This window comes from Lactuca virosa, chromosome 9 (genome assembly GCF_052849685.1).
Source record: "Lactuca virosa cultivar CGN04683 chromosome 9, Lactuca_virosa_CGN04683_v6, whole genome shotgun sequence".
Lineage (NCBI taxonomy): Eukaryota > Viridiplantae > Streptophyta > Magnoliopsida > Asterales > Asteraceae > Lactuca > Lactuca virosa.
Genome location: NC_136434.1, coordinates 98,158,364 through 98,181,935, shown reverse-complemented (window position 1 = coordinate 98,181,935; position 23,572 = coordinate 98,158,364). Strand labels below are relative to the sequence as shown.

At 35.8% G+C, this 23,572-nt stretch overlaps 2 protein-coding genes across 2 annotated transcripts; one reads left to right on the top strand and one right to left on the bottom strand.

Moving 5' to 3' along the window:
* The first annotated feature begins 254 nt into the window (after positions 1–254).
* LOC145139593 (uncharacterized) lies at positions 255–1,984 on the top strand. The gene is made up of 4 exons (XM_079073363.1): positions 255–498; positions 990–1,442; positions 1,535–1,563; positions 1,724–1,984. Exons 1-4 carry the CDS (start codon positions 255–257, stop codon positions 1,982–1,984), a joined length of 987 nt encoding a protein of 328 aa, XP_078929489.1.
* Positions 1,985–3,998: 2,014 nt separating this feature from the next.
* Positions 3,999–5,533, bottom strand: LOC145138145 (zeatin O-xylosyltransferase-like). The gene has a single exon (XM_079072282.1). The coding sequence runs from the start codon at positions 5,503–5,505 to the stop codon at positions 4,093–4,095; it is 1,413 nt and encodes a 470-aa protein (XP_078928408.1). The 5' UTR covers positions 5,506–5,533; the 3' UTR covers positions 3,999–4,092.
* Between the last annotated feature and the right edge of the window lie 18,039 nt (positions 5,534–23,572).

Sequence of the window (23,572 nt, the reverse complement as noted above, 5' to 3'; positions counted from 1 at the left end):
TTACGATGCATGTATAATTTATGTTTGATGCCTTGTTGAGTTTATGTTAATAACAATTTACTAATTAGTATATAATTTATTGGTGCAACCATTCCTTACAACGTCACGGCATATGATAACTTCAAAGTCATGACTGGAGCTATTAGACAATTTGTCCTCGGGATGAAACCACCGAGTATGTATGAGTTACGAGTCCCTCTACTTAGGAAAGAATTAGAGGATGTAAAAATCCAAATTTTTGACCATGAAAAAGAATGGGTAGAAAAGGTTGTTCAATATTATCCGATGGATGGTGTGATTCAATAGTGCCAAAGGACATTATAAACTTCATGGTGAACTCTCTGAAGGGTTCGGTGTTTGTGAAACCAGTCGATGTTTCAGATGTGTCTAAGGATGCATATTTGTTATTTCATGTTTTGGATAAGATGGTGGAGGAAGTTGGAGAAAAAAATGTAGTACAAGTTGTGACTGTTAATGCATCAACATATATAAAGGGAAGTAAGAGTTGTAACTTGTATATGCATGCTAATATTATGTTGCATTCGTTAATGTCTTATAATTTCTATCTATAAACTTTGTAGGAAAGCTGTTGGAAGCCAAAAGAGAGCATCTTTATTAGACACCATGTGCTGCTCATTGCTTGGATTTGATGTTGGATGACACTGAAAAATAGGTTCCTAAGGTGAAAATTGCAATAAAGAAGGCCATGCTATCATTTGGCTATATATATATATATATATATATATATATATATATATATATATATATATATATATATATATAGTTATGTTCCTGTTATGAGAAAGTTCTCCAAAAAAACTTGCATAGGCCAACTGTAACTAGATTTGTCACATCTTTTATCACACTTGCTCAAATCCACAGACAAAGAAACAACCTGAAGAATATGGTGATTTATGCAGAGTGGGAAAAGACACGTGGTCCAACAAAGATCTGATGAAAAAAAAGTAAAAACCTACTTTATGCAAAAGACATTTTGGAGGAATGTCTTGTGAATATCTTGTATGCTCTCAAGTTAACCGACCCTTTAGTCAAAGTTCTTAGGTTAGTTGATGGAGAAAAATATCCAACAACGGGCTACATTTATGAGGCTATGAATACAACTAAAGAAGCTATTTGTGACAGGTTTTCCAATGCGGATGACTACAAGACAACTTTTCAAATCCTAGATTATAGGTGGGAATGTCAATTGCATAAACCTCTACATGCAGCAGGACATTTCTTGAACCCGATGATATTTTATAATGATATTGTTGGGGTAGTTTGTGAAGAAGTAGAACAAGGGTTGTATGGTTGCATTATGATACTTGTTCTAGACCAGGAAGTTCAAGACAAGATTTCTGGAGAGTTAGACAAATACCGGAATGCAGAAGGACTATTCGGTCATCCTATGGCTATTAGGCATAGGAAAACAAAAGCACCAGGTAAAAATAATGCTATTATAAGTTCTTAACCGATTTTTTTCCGTAATTTTTTTTCTGACTTTTTGAATTTGTTTTTATTATTATCTTTTTAGCTGATTGGTGGGCATCATATAGATCTTTGGCACCTAATCTAAAAAAGTTTTGTCATACGGGCCCTTAGTCTAACTTGTAGTGCTACAAGTTGTGAACGAAGATGGAGTGTCTTTCAACACGTAAGATTTCTTGTATCTGTTATAAAAAAATTGTTTTCTTAAATGATAATATGTTTTTTCTTAATTTAGTTATTTTCATTCTTGAAACTTCATATGAAGAAACGAAATAGATTGGCACAATATAGATTAAATGACACGGCGTTTGTCAAATTCAATCGTGCCTTAGACCGTCGAGTTAAAGATAAGGAGAAGGATCCTATTCTTTTAGAAGAGATTGATGAAAGTAACGAGTGGTTGATGGGAAAGCTTGAAGAAAAGAATGATGGTGATATATTATTTGTTAGTGAAGATCTTACTTGGAGAGATGTGGCTCGTGCATCATGCTTATGAGCCTAGTTATCTAACTAGAGCATCGAGAGTACAAAATGATGGAATCGGGTATTGATAAGGGAAAAGCTCCAGAATCTAGTCAACAATCTGGATTTTGTTTGGTGGATGAAGAGGTGGAAAAAGATATTAGAAGTGAAGGTGTACGAGATGATGTTGTCCAAGTTGATGACGATGATTTTCGTTTTACGTATTTTTAGTTTTCATGATTAAAGATTAGGAATTTAGAACTTAAGAAGATACTTTTGCCCTTTTTTTAAAAAATTTATTATTATTATTTTTTTTATCATGCCACTTTTGAAATTGTTGCCTTATGCAATATACTGATTTTTAAGTATTTATATATAATTTCCATAATTTTCAATTTTTTTTAATAATGGGTGCTTCGTGTGCTCTACGAGGGCGTGCTTTCGCTCCCACAGCCTAAAGCACTTTGGGTGCTTTATGCTATTTAAGCGGGTGTTTGGCGAAACTTATTTTAGCTTCTTTTTAACTTATTACCGGTTTCACACCGGTATGTTAGAAATAGGGGATGAACAGATTGCTTGGATTCTTTAAAAGTCGTGATTCATTATCAAACTGAAGTATTTCGATGGTACAGATCGAACACTCAATTGGATGAAATTCAGAGATACGAAATCAGAGAATGTATGTGAAAATATTCTTCAAGAAGTGTACCATAAAATGACCAAAAACGGCTATATGATTCCTGTCTGAAAACTGTCACTAGACATTTACAAACTGTCATCAAAACTACCAAATCTGTAATAAAACAGATCTTAGGGAAAATGGTCAATTTTCTAAAAATCAGATTTTTGATGCATTTTTTAGTATAGCAACATAACACAAATAAAAAATTTACCTCAGCCAGGGGCTCTGCCCCTTGGACCCCGCTCACAGGGGTGTTGCTCCCGGACTCCCATTCGTTTAGGGGCTTCGCCCCTAAATAACAGTGTATCTTGGATCTTGAAAACTTGAACAAATGTGCACTTCTACATCATCATAACTTGTTCAATATTCAAGAAGATCACTTTTGGTCAACAAATTTAATCGTATTACACTTAAATAACATTGATGATATTAAATCACCAATACAGCATAAGCTAAAAATAGTATTTGGATATAAATAGTTTATTACTGATTCCACACCGGTATGACTCATGCCGATAATAAGTCAAAATGTATAAGTAAAACAATCATAACTTATCAACTTATAAACAATAATCTATAAGTTAAAAAGTAGTTATGATTTTTCATAAGCTTAGCCAAACACCCTCTAAAACCAAGATTACACATAAACTAAGATTCATGTTTTATTTATCTCAATGAAGTTGTACATGCTTTTAGGTAATCGGGTATTGTTACTCAAAATTAAAGTGTGTCGCCAACGTTGAAGTTGCTTATTATCCATAAAGGTATCCTCTAGTGTTCACCATGTGTTTACTTTACTATGATGTATTCCCACATCATCATTAAGAAAAGGGGCTAAGGAGACCATTACTTATGGCCTTATAAAGAATGGCAAAGTAATTTTTTTTTCTAATGACTTACCTGTATTATTTTACAATTTTCATGTTTCTATATTGCTAATATGTAATTTAAATACATTGCCAATGTATATAAAAATAAAAATCAATACATTGGTATTATACATAAACAAGTATATGTATAACATCTGGCAAAAAATGTTGGACAGTGGTTAGAAGTTGTTAAAAGGACATTTTAGTATTTTCTATTGTATTCTGTTAAGAGAAGTTAGTTTGTTAGTTTAGAGAAGTCAATTAACAAAAGAGAATCATTTTCGTACTCTTAGATCTAACAACTAACATGGTATCAAGTTAAGATTCTTCATTTTTTTTTGTTCATTCTTCATACTTTGTTCATCATGACTGAACCTAATTCCACAATCGATTCTTCTAATCCTTCTTACATCAGTACATCTGATAATCCTGGTTCAGTTCTTGTTTCAAGTGCATTCACTGTGTTGGTTATAGACACACTACATTTTATTTACTATAATAATTGGCAATAATTTGCCCACAACAATGGGGGTGTACACACTACAAACATCAATGTCATTGGTGAAACAATAAAATTTTATGGACCTATTGCTATCCATGTCTGTTGATGTGAGAAATGAACGAATCAATCTCCTCACCACATTCACCACCCACCGCCACCGATCTCTGCACTTTGTCCGCCAATTCCACCGCCATCTTCCTCACCTCCTCCCCTTCCTTGGAATCCATTAATCTCCTAACAACATCCTCCACCACCACCGACTTCACCAACTCATCTCTATGTTCCCAATCGTTCACCACCAACCCAATTCTAAGAACATCAGTTATCAAAAATGCATTTCGTGGCTGATCAGAATGCATCGGCCAAGTAACCATTGGCACTCCCCTTAATATACTCTCTGTACATGAGTTCCATCCACAATGAGTCATGAATCCACCGGTTGCAACATGTCCCAGAATCTCCGTCTGCGGTGCCCACCCACGCACCACCAGTCCCCGCCCTTCCACCTGCTCTTCAAACCCTTCCGGCAAGTCGGCCATTTTAGCTTCATCTCCAAACACATCCCCTTTGTCCGCCGCTCGAACCACCCAGATAAACCTCTGCTGGCTTCTCTCTAACCCAATGGCAAGCTCTGTAATTTGTTCGTCGGTGAAGGTTGTTGTTGTCCCAAAAGACACATAAACGACGGAGGTAGGAGGCTGCATGTCCAGCCATTGCATGCATTTGTGAAGGTCTTTTGAAACAGTTGAAAATCTTTTCTCAACATGATTTAACGGCCCTATTGCCCAAAGCTTCTTGTTGCCAATCATTTCTTCTCTCTCAAAATATTCAAGATATTCAGATTCAATCGCTCTTGATGAATCGAATAACTCTCCGACGTGGAAACCGACATGGGGACGATGAAGATTCACAAAGTCTATAAACTCCGGCGAGAAACATCCATCATTAGACGGGAGCCGTTTTAGCATTTCCGGGTCCACTGGGAAAGGTCTGTTCATTCTTTCCCAGGTTCTCCAGAAGAAGTCAAAAGCGGAGATGGGTCTGAAGATGTAAGACTCGGCATTTGGTATTGTTTTCACGTCTTGAACGACGTACGACATCAGAAAGTCATGGACGATGGCGACTCTCCGGGTGGTGCTAGAGAGAGAAAGGATGAGTTCGGTGACTGGGCGGCGGAGATGGATGGCTGAATCGAAGGAAGGTTGTAGGTGGGTAGGAAAGCGGTCGGAAGGGTTGGGAGGAGGAGATGTGAAGGGAGGGGTTGGGAATTCGTGGAAGTGGATGAGGTTGGAAGCGGCGGAGTCTGAACTGTGGAGGCGGGAGCGCACTTGGCGGATGTGGGTGGTAGTGGTTACGAAGTGAACGTGGATTTTGTAGGTGGATATAAGGCGGGAAAGGTGAACGAGCTGGTTGAGATGGCCATGAGCTACGAAGGGCACCATCACCACTACCACTTCGGCTGCCGGCGTGTTTATCGTGTTATTTCTGTCGTCGGAGCCCATTTTTGTTTTTTGATGGTTTAGTTGCGCGCTGAGGTTTTCGTTATAAGTGGTGAATGAGAGGTCAAGTTTCTTTGGAATATAAATATCTCTTTTCGAATAAGACTTCTATTAAGATACGATTCTACATGAAGAATGAAAGACGAAGTTTCTTGGTTTAGATTTTTCGTTTTTTTGGAACAGCAACTAAAAATTTCGTTTGACTGGTCATAATTTTGTGATTTTGATAGTTTAGACTTAGAGATGCACAAATACAGGTTATAAACAGAATTTTTATTTATTTATTTATTTATTTTTTTAAATTTGATTTTCTCTATACTGGTTTCATTTGTAACTGTTTCGATTTTCTTAAGGGAAAACAGAGTTTTGAGGAGGGTAAGTCGCGGGCTAGGCAAGTATAAGGGTACCGCTGGAAAACATGGCTTCAACCGCGGGTGTAGCGGGTTCCCCACTTATTTGATTCCAACGGTTGGTGGAAACCATGTTTAAAATTTATATAGACAATAAAATAAATAAAGAAGGTAATTAGGAGAATGTATCCATGATTTCTTAGAATACATTAAAATACGAGAGATTTAATAGGATCTTAAAATGATAGAATATATGAAAATGTTATTAGGATAAGATTTTTTATTTTCAAAATTTGAATTGAAGTTGATTTGTTACCAAATATAGAAAATGATAGAAATCATAAAAAAATGTCACGTGTCAAAAAGGTAATCTAGAAAAGGAACACGTGACACTTTTAAGTTTCGTTTATTAGAATATAGGTTAAAATCCTTGTGATACACACAGATTGAAAACTTAATAAAGATATATAATACAAATTAAAAGATAAACTAAATTGAATCTTTTGTTTGCTGGACAACTAAGTAGGTTTAAATAATCCATTAGTATGCTACATATATGGAGTGTTTAAAGTAAACATGATCCGCCCCTAAATCACTGCGAAAGTAATAACACTCAAAAGGTTAAGTCAATATGTCTTAATATCGAAACATTTACATATTAGTCAAATTCCTAATTAAGCACATTCATCAAAAATTAATAAATATAAAATTAATTTGTTCTTTTAACTTGTAACAGACCACATAGTAAAAACACATGATATATAATTAAAATGGTAGAGATTATTACGTATTGCTTGAAAAGGGATATTTAGGTTTAAATACAAGATTATAGAAATATCATCCAATGCGGGATTGAAGAGCTAAGTGTTAGCTTTAAAAGTTCCAAACATTGGCCTAAGGAAACCAAATGTGTAACTAACCACGGATGCTACCTATGATAATTGCAACAGGCTAAGAAACTGAGATTGGTGTAAGCAATATGCTTCCAACCACTTTCATCAACAATCCTAACATTTAGCATTTTCTTTTTAGGGCTAAATTATATACTTTACGATTTATGTACGGAGCAATCGAGATATTAGGAAGAGTTGCATTAGTTGTTTTCTTAAGCGAACAAACCACTTTAGCTCATTGTCTTTGGTAAAAAGATCTTAGTTCTAAACATATTTGATATCCTATGAATGCGAAAACCTTAAATCAAAAAACCAAAATAGAACACCAAATTAGTTCTAACTTTAAAAGAAGATATCAAACAGTGAAGTGATTTGACAGAACCATATTTTCCAAATTACAATGCTTTAAAAAGATATTTACTAAAAATACAATGCTTTAACAGAAAACATATGAAAGTAAGATGTTAGAATTCAAAATTAGAATATGAAATTACAATGCTGAAACATCCAAAAAATACATTCCAAAAATTTCGTTTTAAATCAGTAATAAAACCATAGTCATCATATATCGCATAAAATCATAAACAATGTATCTCAAAATATTATAACAACTGTCAAGTACCTGAAACCAAAACTGAGTACCTGAAACCAAAACTGAAAACTGTAAGCACGAAGCTTAGTGAGTCTCCCCAAACTACCACATACCATACAATAACTCGCATAGCACATACTGGGCCTTGCCCACTATATCGGGCCCCGCCCGGCATCGGACCTAAGTCCGGAATAACTTGGGCCCCGCCCGGCATCGGACCGAAGTCCGGAATAAACTAAACATAACATAAACATGAACATATAACATAATCACATATACTCCATCGGGCTTGCCCGACATCGGACCGGAGTCCGGAACATATAACACATATCATAAACATGCATGAATCACGAAGACATCAAGCATACATAACTACTTCTCGGGATTGCCCCGACATCGGACCGAAGTCCAGAAAACATAACATATAACATGAAGCTAAACCACTGCATCGGGCCCCGCCCGACATCGAACCGAAGTCCGGAAACATACAATCTGCATCGGGATAACCCCGGTATACTACACTACTAAACGGGTCGACATTGGTGCCTTAGACCCGTTCCTACTGAAGGGAAACTCACCTCACACTGCTGAAGTCCTGCTGACAAAACCCTAGCTGCTGGATGACAGATTCCCGAATTTGTCAACATCAAAATAACACCCAATTAATAATTAGGTTCTAACACATATCCATAAGTCCATTCTTGGGGTAAAATACTACTTTACCCCCTAACTTTGCTTGACTCAAGCCCAAGGCCCAATCCAAAGGCCCAAAAGTCTAATAATGGACCAAGGCCCAACTATAGCCCAATTTTCCAAATTAGGCCCAAACCTCTACATGGTCTTGCCTTAAGGCCCAATCATTTATTCTTGGTCCAACTCTTGGCATTCTAAGGGCCCAATACCATATAACCATCAAGGTCTAAACTATGGCCCAATTTTCTAAATTGGGCCCAAACCCTCATATGGGCCTTACTCTAAAGCCCATCTAAATATTCTAGTCCATATAATCATTCTTGGATGGCCCATTATTGGCCCAATTACCAAAACCCAATAGAAAGGCCCAACTTAAGGCCCAAGTGAAATTAGGGTTTCACATAAAATGACGATTAGGGTTAAGTGTTTCTCACTTAACCCATTAAGGACTTAATCCATTAAGTCCTTTACTCTACTATATAAATGATATGGAATAATTTGGGCTTAATACACAATCCAATCCCAATGGCCCAAAGGTGGGTCCCAATAAGTCCAAGGCCCAAATGCTCACAATTAGGGTTTTCTAAACCCTAATTAGGGTTTCCACCCAAACATGGCCCAATAGGCCCAAAATTAATATTTAAGCCCATTAGGGTTTTGCTAGTGGGGCACCACCCACTACCACCTCGGGTAGTGGTGCTCAATGGCGGCTCACGGCGGCGGCCACCACCTTACGGTGGTGGTTATGGTTCTTTTCATTACTCTTTTGCTAATTACAATTACAAGCTTTTAATCCACAAATAAACACACACACTAACTACTCTAACACACACACACAACCACCCTAGTGGTGGCCGGCGGTGGCTCGTGGCGGCAGCCACCACCTCACGGTGGTGGCGGTGGCTGTTCTAGATTTTCCGGCTAGACAAAACACACACCATAAAATACGTCTCTTGCTCGGGAATGCACACGAACACCCACTTCACGGTGGCGTATAGAGGTCCGATAGCAACAGCAGCGGCACAACGGCGGCAACCACCATTTCCAATGGTGGTGGTGGTTCCTGTCCAAAGAAAAATCACACATACTACTTCGCAATTAATAAATACACACATAGCCACCTTTCACGGTGGCTGTTGGCGGCAGAAACAGTGATAGTGGCGGCAGCCACCACCTTGAGGTGGTGGTGGTGGGTTTTCTGGCCCAAAGCAACTCATACAACAACAACGACGCCAACGACCTATATTCTAGACATATAACCGCCCAGCCACCCTCCACGCGGCTGCCGCTGCCAGAATGTCGTGAAAATGAAGGCCAAAAGCCACCGGCGGCAGCCATGGCGTCTCCAACGTCATTTTCACAGCCAATAACGAGGAAGAGGAGAGAGGTGAGTTGCAGTCGGACTTACCAAGCGTTTCCGGTTGTTCACGCCGCCACGCAAGGACGAATGCCGCCAGTCCTCGATCTTTGGCGGTTCTTCGGCCGCACAGCGCATCTCCGGCAGCAAGGTGGCAGTGGCGGCTACAATGGCGAGGCAGCAGCGGCGGTCCTGGAGCTTCTCACGGTGGCGGCTGAAGAGGGTTTACGTGATGGTGGCGGCGACTGCATTTCATTAGGTTTAGGGTTACCATCTTCCAAATGAGAGGGAAAAGAAATACGAGATTAATCCCGTGACATTTGAAGTTTTGATCCTTTTGACAACTTCATCCCCTCCTCACGAGATTGTCTTCAATTCAAGTCCAAACTTACCTTTTAAACCCTGATCCCATAAATTCCTTTCATAGTAGGTCCCTAAATTACCAATCAGCCCCCTAAGCCTTCAAATCTTTTCAATTTAAATCCATTAATTACCAAACGCACCCCGACTTCTGAAATCCTTATTAAATTAAATCTAGAACTAGCACTTTTAATCCCCCCAACTTCTAAAATTGTAACAATTAACCCTCGAGGCCAATGCCTTGCTATATAATTATTGACTTTAGAGCTACTATACACTCATCAATTTATTTATTTATTTATTTAATAAATGGGGTGTTACAAATGCTATAATTAAACATGTAACAAATGCTAGAATAGAAGTTTGCATTTTTTAGTTAGAATAGAAGTTTGCATTTTTCAGCGGCTCCATTATTTCACAAAGAAAGTAGGACGCTATGATTGACAAATAAATGTAAGTACGTTGCTACTTCCTACATTGAGCGTGTGGTTGACACATAGAAGGATGTTATTTACCGACTTTGTTAAATGCTATAATATTATATCAGTTTTTCCAAATCTGAGAAGCAAGTCAATTTCGATAAGGCAAAAGGAAAGAAATAACATCTAAATATTATTGGGCTATTATAGGAGTATACTTTCATTTATTTCTAGTAAAATAATTTGACTTTATGTTATCTTTGTTGGATATAGTGTCTAAGTCCATAACTATATTTGGTATGTACTTGACCCGACCCGGCATGGTCCATTTGGGTTGCACTTCACCCGAACAATTTACAGATAATCTTTTGAGAATAGTATAAGTTATGATTTATTAATTTATTATAAGTTCTAATATATTAATATAAAATCATATTATTTAATTAGTGTTGATCTATAATTAATTTAGAATTAATTTAGAGATCAAAAGTATGACTAATTAAATATGGACTCTTGTATTTATATAGTGTGGGCTAATGCTTATTTAGAATGGGCTAGGCTTGCATGGAAAGTCCATGGATACTCCATGGAGCTTTAACCCATGGATCTCATGGAAATGAAAAGATATGGGTATTAAGGTTTACATGGATGTAACCCTAATCCACCACACTATATAAAGGAGGCCTTGGTTCTTGAAATTACACTAGTTGATGTGTGTAAACTAAGAGGGCCGATTTCAAGAAGTTTGTGACTATTCTCTCAAGTTTCCAAGTTTGTGGTGATTTGTGACTTCCATTTGAGGCATCCACATTATTGGTGCTAGGCTCTCAAACTCCAAGCAATCAACTACTACTACAAGGTAAGTAATTCTACTAGTTTTATTTGATTCAAGTACCCCATGTCATGCTAGTTAGGATAAGAACCTTGGAAAAATAATTATTTGCATGTATCTTAGTCAAACATAGATCCAAGGGTTCTAGGGTTGCATGTACACCATAGGAGTGTTAGAATGCTGAAAACTCATCAGTGGTATCAGAGACAGGTTTGTTTATTTGATACTTGATGCAAAAAAAAAAAAAAAAAAAAAAAAAAAACTTGAAAATCGAAGTTTTGTTCAAAAGCTCGTATCAAAATTTCAGGTTTTGTATATGTACTTACGATTCTTGAAATTTTTGATATGAACATTCATAAACATATGAGTTTAGAAGATCATAGAAATTATGTGCTAATAATTGATTAGATTAATTCTTGATCTTTATGTGTTTTAATGGAGTCCATAACTAGTTCTTAAGTTATGGATAACCAAAAGTCACATTTATAAATAACCATTAAAAGAACACATAGGTTACAAAAAATGAAGAGTCTTCATTTTTAATAACCATTAACTCATAAGTTATGAGAAATGAAAAGTTTTGAAAGTTTACAAAACTTGCCCTCAAGTTTTGGAACATGTAAAGTCATATTAAAAACTTTAGTTCCAACCCTTAGAATTTTAAAAGTTAAAATTCAACCCTTATACTTTATAATATTATAAGTTTAATAATATTTATATATGTATAAGATCAAGTCGTCTTACCGCTAGTACGCCTCATTCACGAAGCCGGTCTATAAGGGGGGTATAAGGTTGTTGCCTATAAAATGACAACTTAATGGGTGTCCACTCTCACCCACCGCTTCCTTGATCGGTGGAGGGTCGTTAGCCGAACGGGTAGGACAAGGACTTATAAATTCTCATTAAAAGTATAATGATAATACTAAAGTAACTAAACTTTATTGAATTCCCAATCTTAGTTATTTTAGGAAAATGTGAATAAGGTGCTAATCCATGAAATTACACTTTACACTTTGTTTAAGTCGTTAGTGGAGCGTGTGTGGTTAACCGGCACACTAACTTGAACTTAACAAGGTAGGTAAAGGGTGACTTAATGTTTATCATAGTATCGATGGAGCGTGTGTGGTTAACCGACACATAGATTGAGGGGTAATACATTAAGGGTACCAAGTAATTTGCATGGTTACTTCACACCTTGTTTTGTGATCCTCGACATCCCAGTCACAAAACTTGAAGGGCACACTCGAGATTGAAACATGTCATTGAAGAAAGTTCAATGAATCTCAAAGAATCTAGGAGTTTCTAAACCAATTAAAACCTAATTAAATATTTCGTTTTTCATGGTGGAAATTGGTGAATCGTCATTCACCTACCTTCAAATATCTTATAGCTTAGATTACGACATCCCTCTTCTAAGTTATAAAATATTGTGTTGGGTCCTAGCCTTAATATTACATTTGGGTGTTTTGTTAAGGACTATCTCTATATCTAATCTAATCTATTCCCTCTTCTTTTCAGATGTCTTCCAATAACAATGCTTCTGGCTCAAACCCTACTAGCTCCTTCTCTCTCATGAATCTTTGTGGGAGAGTCATCTTTGATGGGTCCAACTTTACAGATTGGATCAGAAACATCAGGATGGTCACTCGGTATGAGAACAAAGAATATGTTCTCGACAAGGAGCTGAAGGTACCCGAGCCAACTGCTACTCCTGAAGAGCTTGCTGAATATGAGGTACATGAAAGAGATGCTACAAAAGTGGCATGCATCATGATGGCCACCATGACAGCCGAGCTCCAAAAGTCCTATGAGGACTATTATCCTTTTGAGATGCACCAGGACTTGATGGACCGCTACCATCAAAGTGCTCGTCAAGAGCGATATGAAATAATCTCCTCCATGATAACAACCCGAATGAAGGATGGTGAACCCATCACAGGCCACATACAGAAAATGCAAAGGTATGTGGACCGTTTACTGAAGCTGAATGTGAACTTCCCTGAGGAGTTAGCAATAGACATCATTTTGCACTCCTTGCCATCGTGTTATGATCAATTCCGCATGACATATCACATGAACAAGGAAGAAGTCACCCTCAACAAACTTCAAGGACTCTTGAAGACCGCCGAAAGTGGTCTAAAGGGTAAGTCGGTTGTTACTACTCCTACTCCTACTCCAACTGCGGCCAATGTCTTGGCAATCGGGCATGGCAAAGGGAAGAAGAGAAAGAACCCTTCTAAGGGTACCAAGGGTAAGACCCTTGAAGGCTCCTCTTCAAGCAAAACCAAGAAAGGTTTTGTCACTCCTTCTGCTAACCCTAATGAGGCTGAATGCTTCTATTGCCATGAAAAGTCGCACTCGAAGCGAAACTGCCCAAAGTACCAGCAAGATTTGAAGGATGGGAAAGTAAAACCCAACCATGCAGGTATATAAACTATAGTGTCTAATAACTCACCTCATTCTAAGTCTTGGGTCCTTGATACAGGTTGTGGTATTCACATATGTTGTGATTTTCAAGGACTAAAAAGAAGTGAGAATGTGGAGCAGGGAAAGATAAACTTGATCATGGGAAACAGGAAAGCTTCACCTGTCACCAAGATAGGAGTTTATTCCTTAGTGTTAAATAGTGGGTTTACATTAGATTTGAATAAATGTTATTATTCGCCAGAAATGGCAAGAAATGTTATTTCCTTTCATGCATTGTATAAACAAGGTTTTGCCTTTTATTTTGATAATAATAATGGTAGTATTGATGCTTTCTTTAATAATGTTCTTTATTTTAAAGCATTACCTTGTGATGGCGTGTATGAAACTGTATCTGTTGTAGATAATCTAGGAAATAATGTATTGTGTATTAACTCTTCCACTAGCTTAGATAAAGCATCCTTATGGCATTGTCGTCTTGGACATGTAAGCAAGAAACGCATAGGCCAACTCCAAAAGGATGGAGTCTTGGAGTCATTTGACCTAAAGTCAGATGATAGTTGTGAATATTGTTTGCTTGGTAAAATGACAAAGTCACCTTTTACTGGCACTTGTGCTAGGGGTGAAGGTTTGTTGGACCTCATACACACGGATGTGTGTGGACCCTTCAGAACTGCCACAAGAGATGCTAATCGTTTCTATGTGACTTTTACTGATGATTTTAGTAGATATGGATATGTCTACTTAATCAAGCATAAGTCAGAAACCTTTGAGAAATTCAAAGAGTTTAAGCAAGAAGTGGAGAATCAGTTGGGCAGGAACATTAAGATGCTTCGATCTGATCGTGGTGGTGAGTATCTTAGTACTGAGTTCCTTGACTATCTTAAGGAATGTGGGATTGTCTCACAATTGACACCTCCTAGGACACCACAGTTGAATGGTGTAGCTGAGAGGCGCAATCGGACCTTGTTGGACATGGTTCGTTCCATGATGAGTCGAGCTTCACTACCAATCTCATTTTGGGGGTATGCCTTAGAGACTGCCGCCCATATCCTTAATCTAGTCCCTATAAAGAAGGTTGCCAAAACACCTCACGAGATGTGGACTGGAAAAGTTCCCAATCTAGACCACATCAAGATTTGGGGTTGCGAGGCTTTCGTGAGACGCGAGACTCACGATAAGCTCGAACCCCGAAGCGAAAGGTGTATTTTCATCGGCTATCCATTGAAATCCTTTGGATACATTTTCTACAGACCTAGTGATAATGTGGTCTTTGTAGCAAGAAGAGGATTCTTTCGAGAGAGAGAGAATTCATGAGCCAAGGAGACAGTGGGAGGCAAATTGACCTTGAGGAAATTCAAGAGTCAAGTGGTGAAGGAACTTCAAACCCTAGCACTCAACCTGAGGAGGAAACTCCTGTTGAGCAGACTGAAGAATCTATACCTCTGAGGCGTTCCACCAGAGTTAGTACTGCACCTGAGCATTATTATGGTTTCCATATTACTGCAGAAGTTGAGACACTTATCAGTGATAACACACTGGCAAATCTGGATGAGCCTAACAGCTACACGGAAGCCATGGCAGGCCCTGAGGCTGCTAAATGGAAAAAGGCTATGGATAGCGAGATACAGTCCATGTATGACAATCAAGTTTGGAACTTGGTTGACAATGTACCAGATCGTAAGATAGTTGGGTGCAAATGGATCTTCAAGAAGAAGACCGACATGGATGGTAATGTACACACTTATAAGGCACGACTGGTTGCAAAGGGTTATTCTCAAACTTCGGGAGTTGATTATGATGAGACCTTTTCACCAGTGGCCAAGATTAAGTCTATTAGGGTTCTGTTAGCCATTGCTGCATTTCATGACTATGAAATATGGCAAATGGATGTCAAAACCGCTTTCCTTAATGGAAAGTTGACTGAAGATGTTTACATGGTTCAACCAGAGGGTTTTGTCAGTACAGAGTACCCCAATAGAGTGTGTAAGCTCGAGAAATCCATTTATGGATTGAAATAGGCACCTCGCAGATGGAATCTTTGCTTTGATGAGAAAGTCAAAGAATTTGGCTTTTCAAGAAGTGAAGATGAATCTTGTGTCTATATCAAGGCTAGTGGGAGTATAGTAAGCTTCTTGGTACTGTATGTGGATGACATACTACTCATAGGAAATGACATCCCAACCTTGCAGGAAGTAAAGTCCTGGCTTGGGAAGTGTTTCGCTATGAAGGACCTTGGAGAAGCTGCCTATATCCTAGGGATAAGGATTTTGAGAAATAGGAGTAAAAGACTAATTGGACTTAGTCAAAGCACCTATGTGGACAAAGTGTTGAAAAGGTTCAACATGCATAATTCCAAGAAAGGAGAGTTACCCATCCAGAGTAACGCCAGAGTGAGTAAGACACAAAGCCCTAGTATTGAGGCTGAGATAGCAGAAATGAGTCGAATACCTTATGCTTTAGCTGTAGGATCGATCATGTATGCTATGACGTGTACTCGACCTGATGTAGCCTTTGCTTTGAGCATGGTTAGCAGGTATCAGGGGAACCCTGGCAAGGCACACTGGACTATGGTAAAGAATATCCTCAAGTACCTACGGAGGACTAAGGACTGGGTCCTTACCCTCGGTGGCAGTGAGGACTTGAGAGTTGTAGGGTACAGTGATGCTAGCTTTCAGACTGACAGGGATAATTTCCGCTCTCAGCCGGGCTGGGTCTTTGCTCTAAACGGAGGGGCAATTACTTGGAAAAGTTCCAAGCAGGAGACAGTGGCTGATTCCACTTGTAAATCAGAGTATATAGCAGCAAGCGAGGCAGCAAAGGAGGCTATATGGCTAAAGAACTTCATCGGAGACCTTGGAGTTGTACCAGCTATAAAGGAGCCAATGGAGATTTTCTGTGACAGCAATAGTGCGGTTGCCTTAGCCAAGGAACCAAGAGATCATGGGAGATCCAGACACATTGACAGAAAATATCACTTCATCAGACATCGAATAGAAGAAGGAATCCTCGTGGCAAAGAGGGTATCATCAGATGAGAACCCAGCAGATCCCCTCACGAAGGGACTGACTCGGGCTAAGCATCTCCAGCATGCTCGGAGCATAGGGCTGAAGGATGATATTAGTTTTAGTAGTTAGATAATCTTGAAATTTGTAAAATGTAATTGACATTTGATGATAAATAAAAGCTGTTATTTATGAGTAAAGTGTTGCTATCTCTTGTCAATCGTTTACTATTATTTCTTTTTGCATGTTTTGACTTCCAGAATAATTATGTTATGGTTTATATCATATTATTCAAACTCTCCACAGTCGGTCATATGTTGGAAGTAGATATGAATCAAGACTGTCATGGGTTGGCTTGTAGAGGTCTAAGATGTTAGACAAAGCGGGGCTACAACACTCATGAGTGCTCATAAGTTCTGAGTATTGGATTCAACCCACGCTCACTTGTATCACTTCATGGAATTTATCTCGAGTGATCGTGAGACGGTAATATCATATAAGTCTTCAAACCTAGAGATATGATTTGTTGCCTATGAGTTGGTTATGCATTGATTGCACGAAAACGCATTGGTAACTCGATGTTATAAACCGTGCTTTTGTGTGTAATTCAACAAGTAGTAGAGCAAACATATGAGTCAAAGTTTATCTGTTCCTTCTAGGATTAGAAGCGATATCTGGGCCCCTCGATGATTTTGTTTTGACCTATGTACCGGGCCCGGTCAGAACTAAATTGATGTGTTCAGTTAAGTTCTATGTCAAACAAATCGGAAATCGGGAAACAAATGTTGGACAATAAGCAAGACCATGTTCCATGTATTTGTCCGGCTGATATCTAGAACAGAGGATTATATGATCACTTATCTAAAATGGCGCTTCATAGTTCAACAGAGTTTAAAGAGCTACGATTGCTGATCGGTTCCTGAAGTCATACTTGCAATTATAGTTATTAGACTTATCCAAGTGGGAGACTGTTGGATATAGTGTCTAAGTCCATAACTATATTTGGTATGCACTTGACCCGACCCGGCATGTCCATTTGGGTTGCACTTCACCCGAACAATTTACGGATAATCTTTTGAGAATAGTATAAGCTATGATTTATTAATATATTATAAGTTCTAATATATTAATATAAAATCATATTATTTAATTAGTGTTGATCTATAATTAATTTAGAATTAATTTAGAGATCAAAAGTATGACTAATTAAATATAGGCTCTTGTATTTATATAGTGTGGGCTAATGCTTATTTGGAATGGGCTAGGCTTGCATGGAAAGTCCATGGATACTCCATGGAGCTTTAACCCATGGATCTCATGGAAATGAAAAGACATGGGTATTAGGGTTTACATGGATGTAACCCTAATCCACCACACTATATAAAGGAGGCCTTGGTTCTTGAAATTACACTAGTTGATGTGTGTAAACTAAGAGGGCCGATTTCAAGAAGTTTGTGACTATTCTCTTAAGTTTCCAAGTTTGTGGTGATTTGTGACTTCCATTTGAGGCATCCACATTATTGGTGCTAGGCTCTCAAACTCCAAGCAATCAACTACTACTACAAGGTAAGTAATTCTACTAGTTTTATTTGATTCAAGTACCCCATGCCATGCTAGTTAGGATAAGAACCTTGGAAAAATAATTATTTGCATGTATCTTAGTCAAACATAGATCCAAGGTTTCTAAGGTTGCATGTACACCATAGGAGTGTTAGAATGCTGAAAACTCATCAATCTTAGCATAACATTCTATTTTTTAAAGTCTCACCATCTTCATTTGTGTATATAACTCCATCAACTTCAAGGATAGACTCGTCATTTTGAATAAATATTTCTAAATCTTTGTCCGATTAACCCCACCATGCATAACACAATGCAAATGTAAGGCCATTAAATACATCATGCATAAAACAATGAGACTCACATCATATCCCAAACAAATACTATAACTCCATCGTGCATTTCTTTCTTACCTTATTTTTGACCATAATGTCATTTTCACCCAACCCATTCAAGAACCCTTTCAAATTTGTGCGAACTTTTAAAAATCTACAACATACCTTAAGTGTATGCATAGGAATAACAAAATAAAAAAACAGAAAACAAAATCTAAATAAAATGAATAAAAAATAAAATATTAGGAATCATAAATCAATTCAGTGGTCATCTAACGCAAAAATTTTGACAATGAATATTTATAGTTTTATATACAACTGGGCATTTAAATAATCACATATCATCAATCTTCATAGTAAAATTATCATTATAACCACCGTTGTCAGACTATCTTCTTTGCTTTTATCTTCCAAATATTATGCCTTTGGCTTACCCTAAGTTACACATGAGAAATCAAAAAAGAAATATATAGTATTGAAATTCCACAACATAAAGATTATAACACATAAATAAGATGCCAAAATCCACAAGAATTATCCTGCTGTTGTTTGACATCCAACCATACCAATGATACAAATAAGGTAATATTTGTGAAAATTTTAAAATGTTGACAATGAATATTTAAAGTTTTATATTCAATTGGGCATTTAAATAATCACATATCATCATTCTTCATAGTCAAATTATCATTATAGCTACCATTGTCAGACTCATATTCTTTGTTTTTATCTTCCAAATATAATGCCTTTGGCTTACCCTAAGTTACATCTGAGAAATCAAAAAAGAAATATATAGTATTGAAATTCCAGAACATGAAGATTATAACACATAAATAAGATGCCAAAATCCACAAGAATTATCCTGCTGTTGTTTGACATCCAACCATACCAATGACACAAATAAGGTAATATTTGTGAAAATTTTAAAAATTTGACAATGAATATTTAAAGTTTTATATACAACTGGGCATTTAAATAATCACATATCATCATTCTTCATATTCAAATTATCATTATAGCCACCATTGTCAGACTCGTCTTCTTTGCTTTTATCTTCCAAATATTATGCGTTTGGCTTACCCTAAGTTACACCTGAGAAATCAAAAAAGAAATATATAGTATTGAAATTCCATAACATGAAGATTATAACACATAAATAAGATGCCAAAATCCGCAAGAATTATCCTACTCTTGTTTGACATCATACCATTCCAATGACACAAATAAGGTAATATTTGTGAAAATATTAAAAATTTGACAACAAATATTTAAAGTTTTATATACAATTGTGCATTTAAATAATCACATATCATCATTCTTCATTGTCAACTTATCATTATAGCCACCATTGTCATACTCATCTTCTTTGCTTTTATCTTCCAAATATTATGCCTTTAGCTTACCCTAAGTTATACCTGAGAAATCAAAAAGGAAATATATAGTATTGAAATTCCACAACATGAAAATTATAACACATAAATAAGATGCCAAAATCCACAAGAATTATCCTGCTGTTGTTTGACATCCAACCATACCAACGACACAAATAAGGTAATATTTGTGAAAATTTTAAAAATTTGACAATGAATATTTAAAGTTTAATATACAACTGGGCATTTAAATAATCACATATCATCATTCTTCATAGTCAAATTATCATTATAGCCACCATTGTCAGACTCATCTTCTTTGCTTTTATCTTCCAAATATTATGCCTTTGGCTTACCCTAAGTTACACCTGAGAAATCAAAAAATAAATATATAGTATTGAAATCCCATAACATGAAGATTATAACACATAAATAATATGACAAAATCCACAAGAATTATCCTGCTGTTGTTTGACATCCAACCATACCAATGGTACATATAAGGTAATATTTGTGAAAATTTTAGAAATTTGACAATGAATATTTAAAGTTATATATATATATATATATATATATATATATATATATATATATATATATATATATATATATATGAAACGACAAATAATTATATAGTTTTCTCCTCTTCTTGGAATTGAACCCAAGACCTCCTAGTTAGTTGTTAGTTTAAAGTTTTATATACAATTGGGCATTTAAATAAGCACATATAATCATTCTTCATAGTCAAATTATCATTATAGCCACCATTGTCATACTCATCTTCTTTGCTTTTATCTTCCAAATATTATGCCTTTGGCTTACCCTAAGTTACACCTGAGAAATCAAAAAAGAAATATATAGTATTGAAATTTCACAACACGAAGATTATAACACATAAATAAGATGCCAAAATCCACAAGAATTATCCTGTTGTTGTTTGACATCCAACCATACCAATGGCAGAAATAAGGTAATATTTGTGAAAATTTTATAAATTTGTTCCTGTATATTACTAAATAAGGTAATATTTGTGAAATTATTAAAAGCCACCTAACAAAAATTTGTTTTTGTATATAACCAAAAATACAACAAATAAAAGCAATAAATAGATATATAAAATTTATGTAATAGTGTTAGCCCCTCAATTTGAGATAAGAAAAAGTAGTTAGATCGATTGTAGAGCCAATTGGCTACAAATCATGAGTTGAATATTGTTGATTGTTAGTGACTTGATCATCTATGGTTCCAAACTTCTGCTTGAAGGAATACTTTTGATGTCATAATACAATGATCTTATAGCATGTTCCAAAACAAAAAACATATAGTCAATATAACAGATTAATTACCAAATATGACAACATACTTTTTAAACTACTTATAGAATCACGGAACCCTTCGAGCCAGCATTCCTCTGCACAAATTTATAGATTTCGTTGTTTTATTCATATACCGTACTAACAATCTATTTCTTAACACGAATATTCTTAGGGCTACAATATACCACCATTAGTGGCTCAAAAGGCAGGTTTGGATGAAACATAATATGATTAATATCGAAATCCGAATAGTTGAAAAGTGTAGAGCCAAAAAGCGAAATTTAAGTGTAAAATTCCTAAAGGAAAGATGCACTTACACTATCGATTTGATCTGCTAATGCGTAGTTCCTTGAGGTGTTTGATGGTGGTGAAGACGTGAAGGTCATGATAATGGCGGCAAATGGTGATCATCTTTTTCCCTTTCAGATATTTTTCTTATTAGCGTCGATGTCATATACCCAATACCCAAAATCCCTCTTTTATTTCTTTGATCTGCCGCTTTAAGAAGTATATGAGATTGAAAAGATGAAAAAGGATTGAGAAGGTGATAAAGGGAGAATAAATGGTGGTAGTCGATGATAAAGTGTAACCCTTTTCGGCAGGATTTCAAAAGAGGCAAACGAGAATTCGAATTTAAAATATTGAATCCCAAAATTCAGGGGATTAGTACGGAAAGTGCGGAAGAAGTCTCACAACCATGCTACAATCACATATATATATATATATATATATATATATATATATATATATATATATATAAATGTTGGTTCCTTTGAGATAAATAAAAAATTAGAGATTGTGAGATAGGTGGATAAGCCGTTGATGTTATGTTTTTTGTTTCTAAAATGTGGCGGTGGCAGAATTGTAAATAGATTGGTAACATATTAAATTAACGCTGTTAATAACGATTGTAGGGCTATTGTTGTAATTTTACAAAGATTCATATCAGTTTGCACGCTACGATACTGTAACCGCCTATACCATTCCTTTCTTTCTCGATCAAAATCTCAATTGGAACTCTCACGAAAACCCTCTTTTTCTTTATTTGTCACATTTTTCCCTAGTTTTCATTTATTACCTGTTCAAATTAAGTTTGGAAAATCGGTAAATGTCTTCAGGAGAAAATATAAACGAAGTCACATCTTCGTTAATGGAAATGCAAGGTTAGAATACGAGTGATTTTTCATTTTATTGATAATGCATGTTTGTATTAAATAGTTAACTGCAGTTTTATGTTGATAATGATGTTTTTTGTTTTGATTCAGTAGTTTTTCGTCATTTTTACTTGATTTTGATGATTTTCTCGTTTAGAGTTGATCTGTTTTTTTTATGATTTTTGTTTGTGTTGGTTTTTATGTAAGTTGTTTATATTTTCACAGATAAGGATTTCAAAAGAAACTATGTTCGAAAAAAGTTCAAAAATCAAAAAAATATCGAAGGCGGTAAAAGTGTTGTTATTTCCGAAGGTACAATTCAAAAAATCGATGTTAAAAAAGCGTATAAAATCATCTATGATTAGAACTAGAAATAAACATATAACTTAATGTTAAAGGTTTTTGTTGTAATCATAACTGATATTGTTATTTTTTTAGTGGATTGAACATAACATTTAATTATAGGTTTATTTTCTAGTTCTAATCATAGTAATGATAAATGTATGTGTTTATAATCATTAGGGATTGTGTGATTTAAAATCATAGTTTAGTTTTTTTTATTCATAATTGATTATCATATTTTGTGTTTATGTATTTCTATATATCAAACGTGAATATGAAGATCTTTCTGGAGAAGTTAAAGAGAAAATTTCTAAGAGAAGAAAATTTAAAGGTATTTTTTGTAATCATAACTGATTTTGTGATATTTTCAGTTTATTGAACATAAGATTTAGTTGTATGTTTATTTTTAGTTCTAATCATAGATGATTTTATACGTTTTGTTTATAATAATTAGTATATAGTAATGATAAATGTACGTTTTTATAATCATTAGTGATTGTGTGATTTGAAATCATAGTTTATTAGTCATATGCATTTTTGTTTAGTACTAATTACTAATTATGTTAATTTTTTTTGTAGTAAATGCTTCTGTTGATGAGAAGGAAATTGAAGATATTTCAGTTAAAAATTCAATGGTTAAAAATGATAAGGGATGTTTTTTGCAATCATAAGTGATTATGTTTTTTGATTTGCAATTGATTATATGTATTATGTTTTATTTTTTACTAACACTATGTTTCTAATAAAAATTTTAGGTAAAAAATATACTTTAGAGAGCTCTAGGAAGACACGGTCATCTTCCAAAAAAGAAAAGGCCAAGGAGGTTTTGCAAACACGGTCAAAGAAATCTAAAAAAACAGTTATTGAACAACCAAAAGTGAACCTGAGGGTTAAGGTCAAAACTGTAAGTAAGAAACGTGAACTATCTGATGAAGATGATTCTGATTTTCAGAGTCGCTCTGGATCTTCAAAGAAACCAAAGAGAGAAAGTAAAGTTGTGAAGAAAGAGAAAAAAGTTGTTATAAAAGAATTTCCTTCATTGAAGAACAGATGTTCACCCGGTTCATT

Excerpts from the sequence above, each read along its gene's own strand:
- LOC145138145 (XM_079072282.1), bottom strand. The coding sequence starts at position 5,505 with ATGGGCTCCGACGACAGAAATAACACGATAAACACGCCGGCAGCCGAA.
- LOC145139593 (XM_079073363.1), top strand. The coding sequence starts at position 255 with ATGGGTAGAAAAGGTTGTTCAATATTATCCGATGGATGGTGTGATTCA. Across the intron at positions 499-989 it reads ATCAACATATATAAAGGGAA|ACATTTTGGAGGAATGTCTT; the intron begins GTAAGAGTTGTA and ends TTTATGCAAAAG. Across the intron at positions 1,443-1,534 it reads TAGGAAAACAAAAGCACCAG|CTGATTGGTGGGCATCATAT; the intron begins GTAAAAATAATG and ends TTATCTTTTTAG.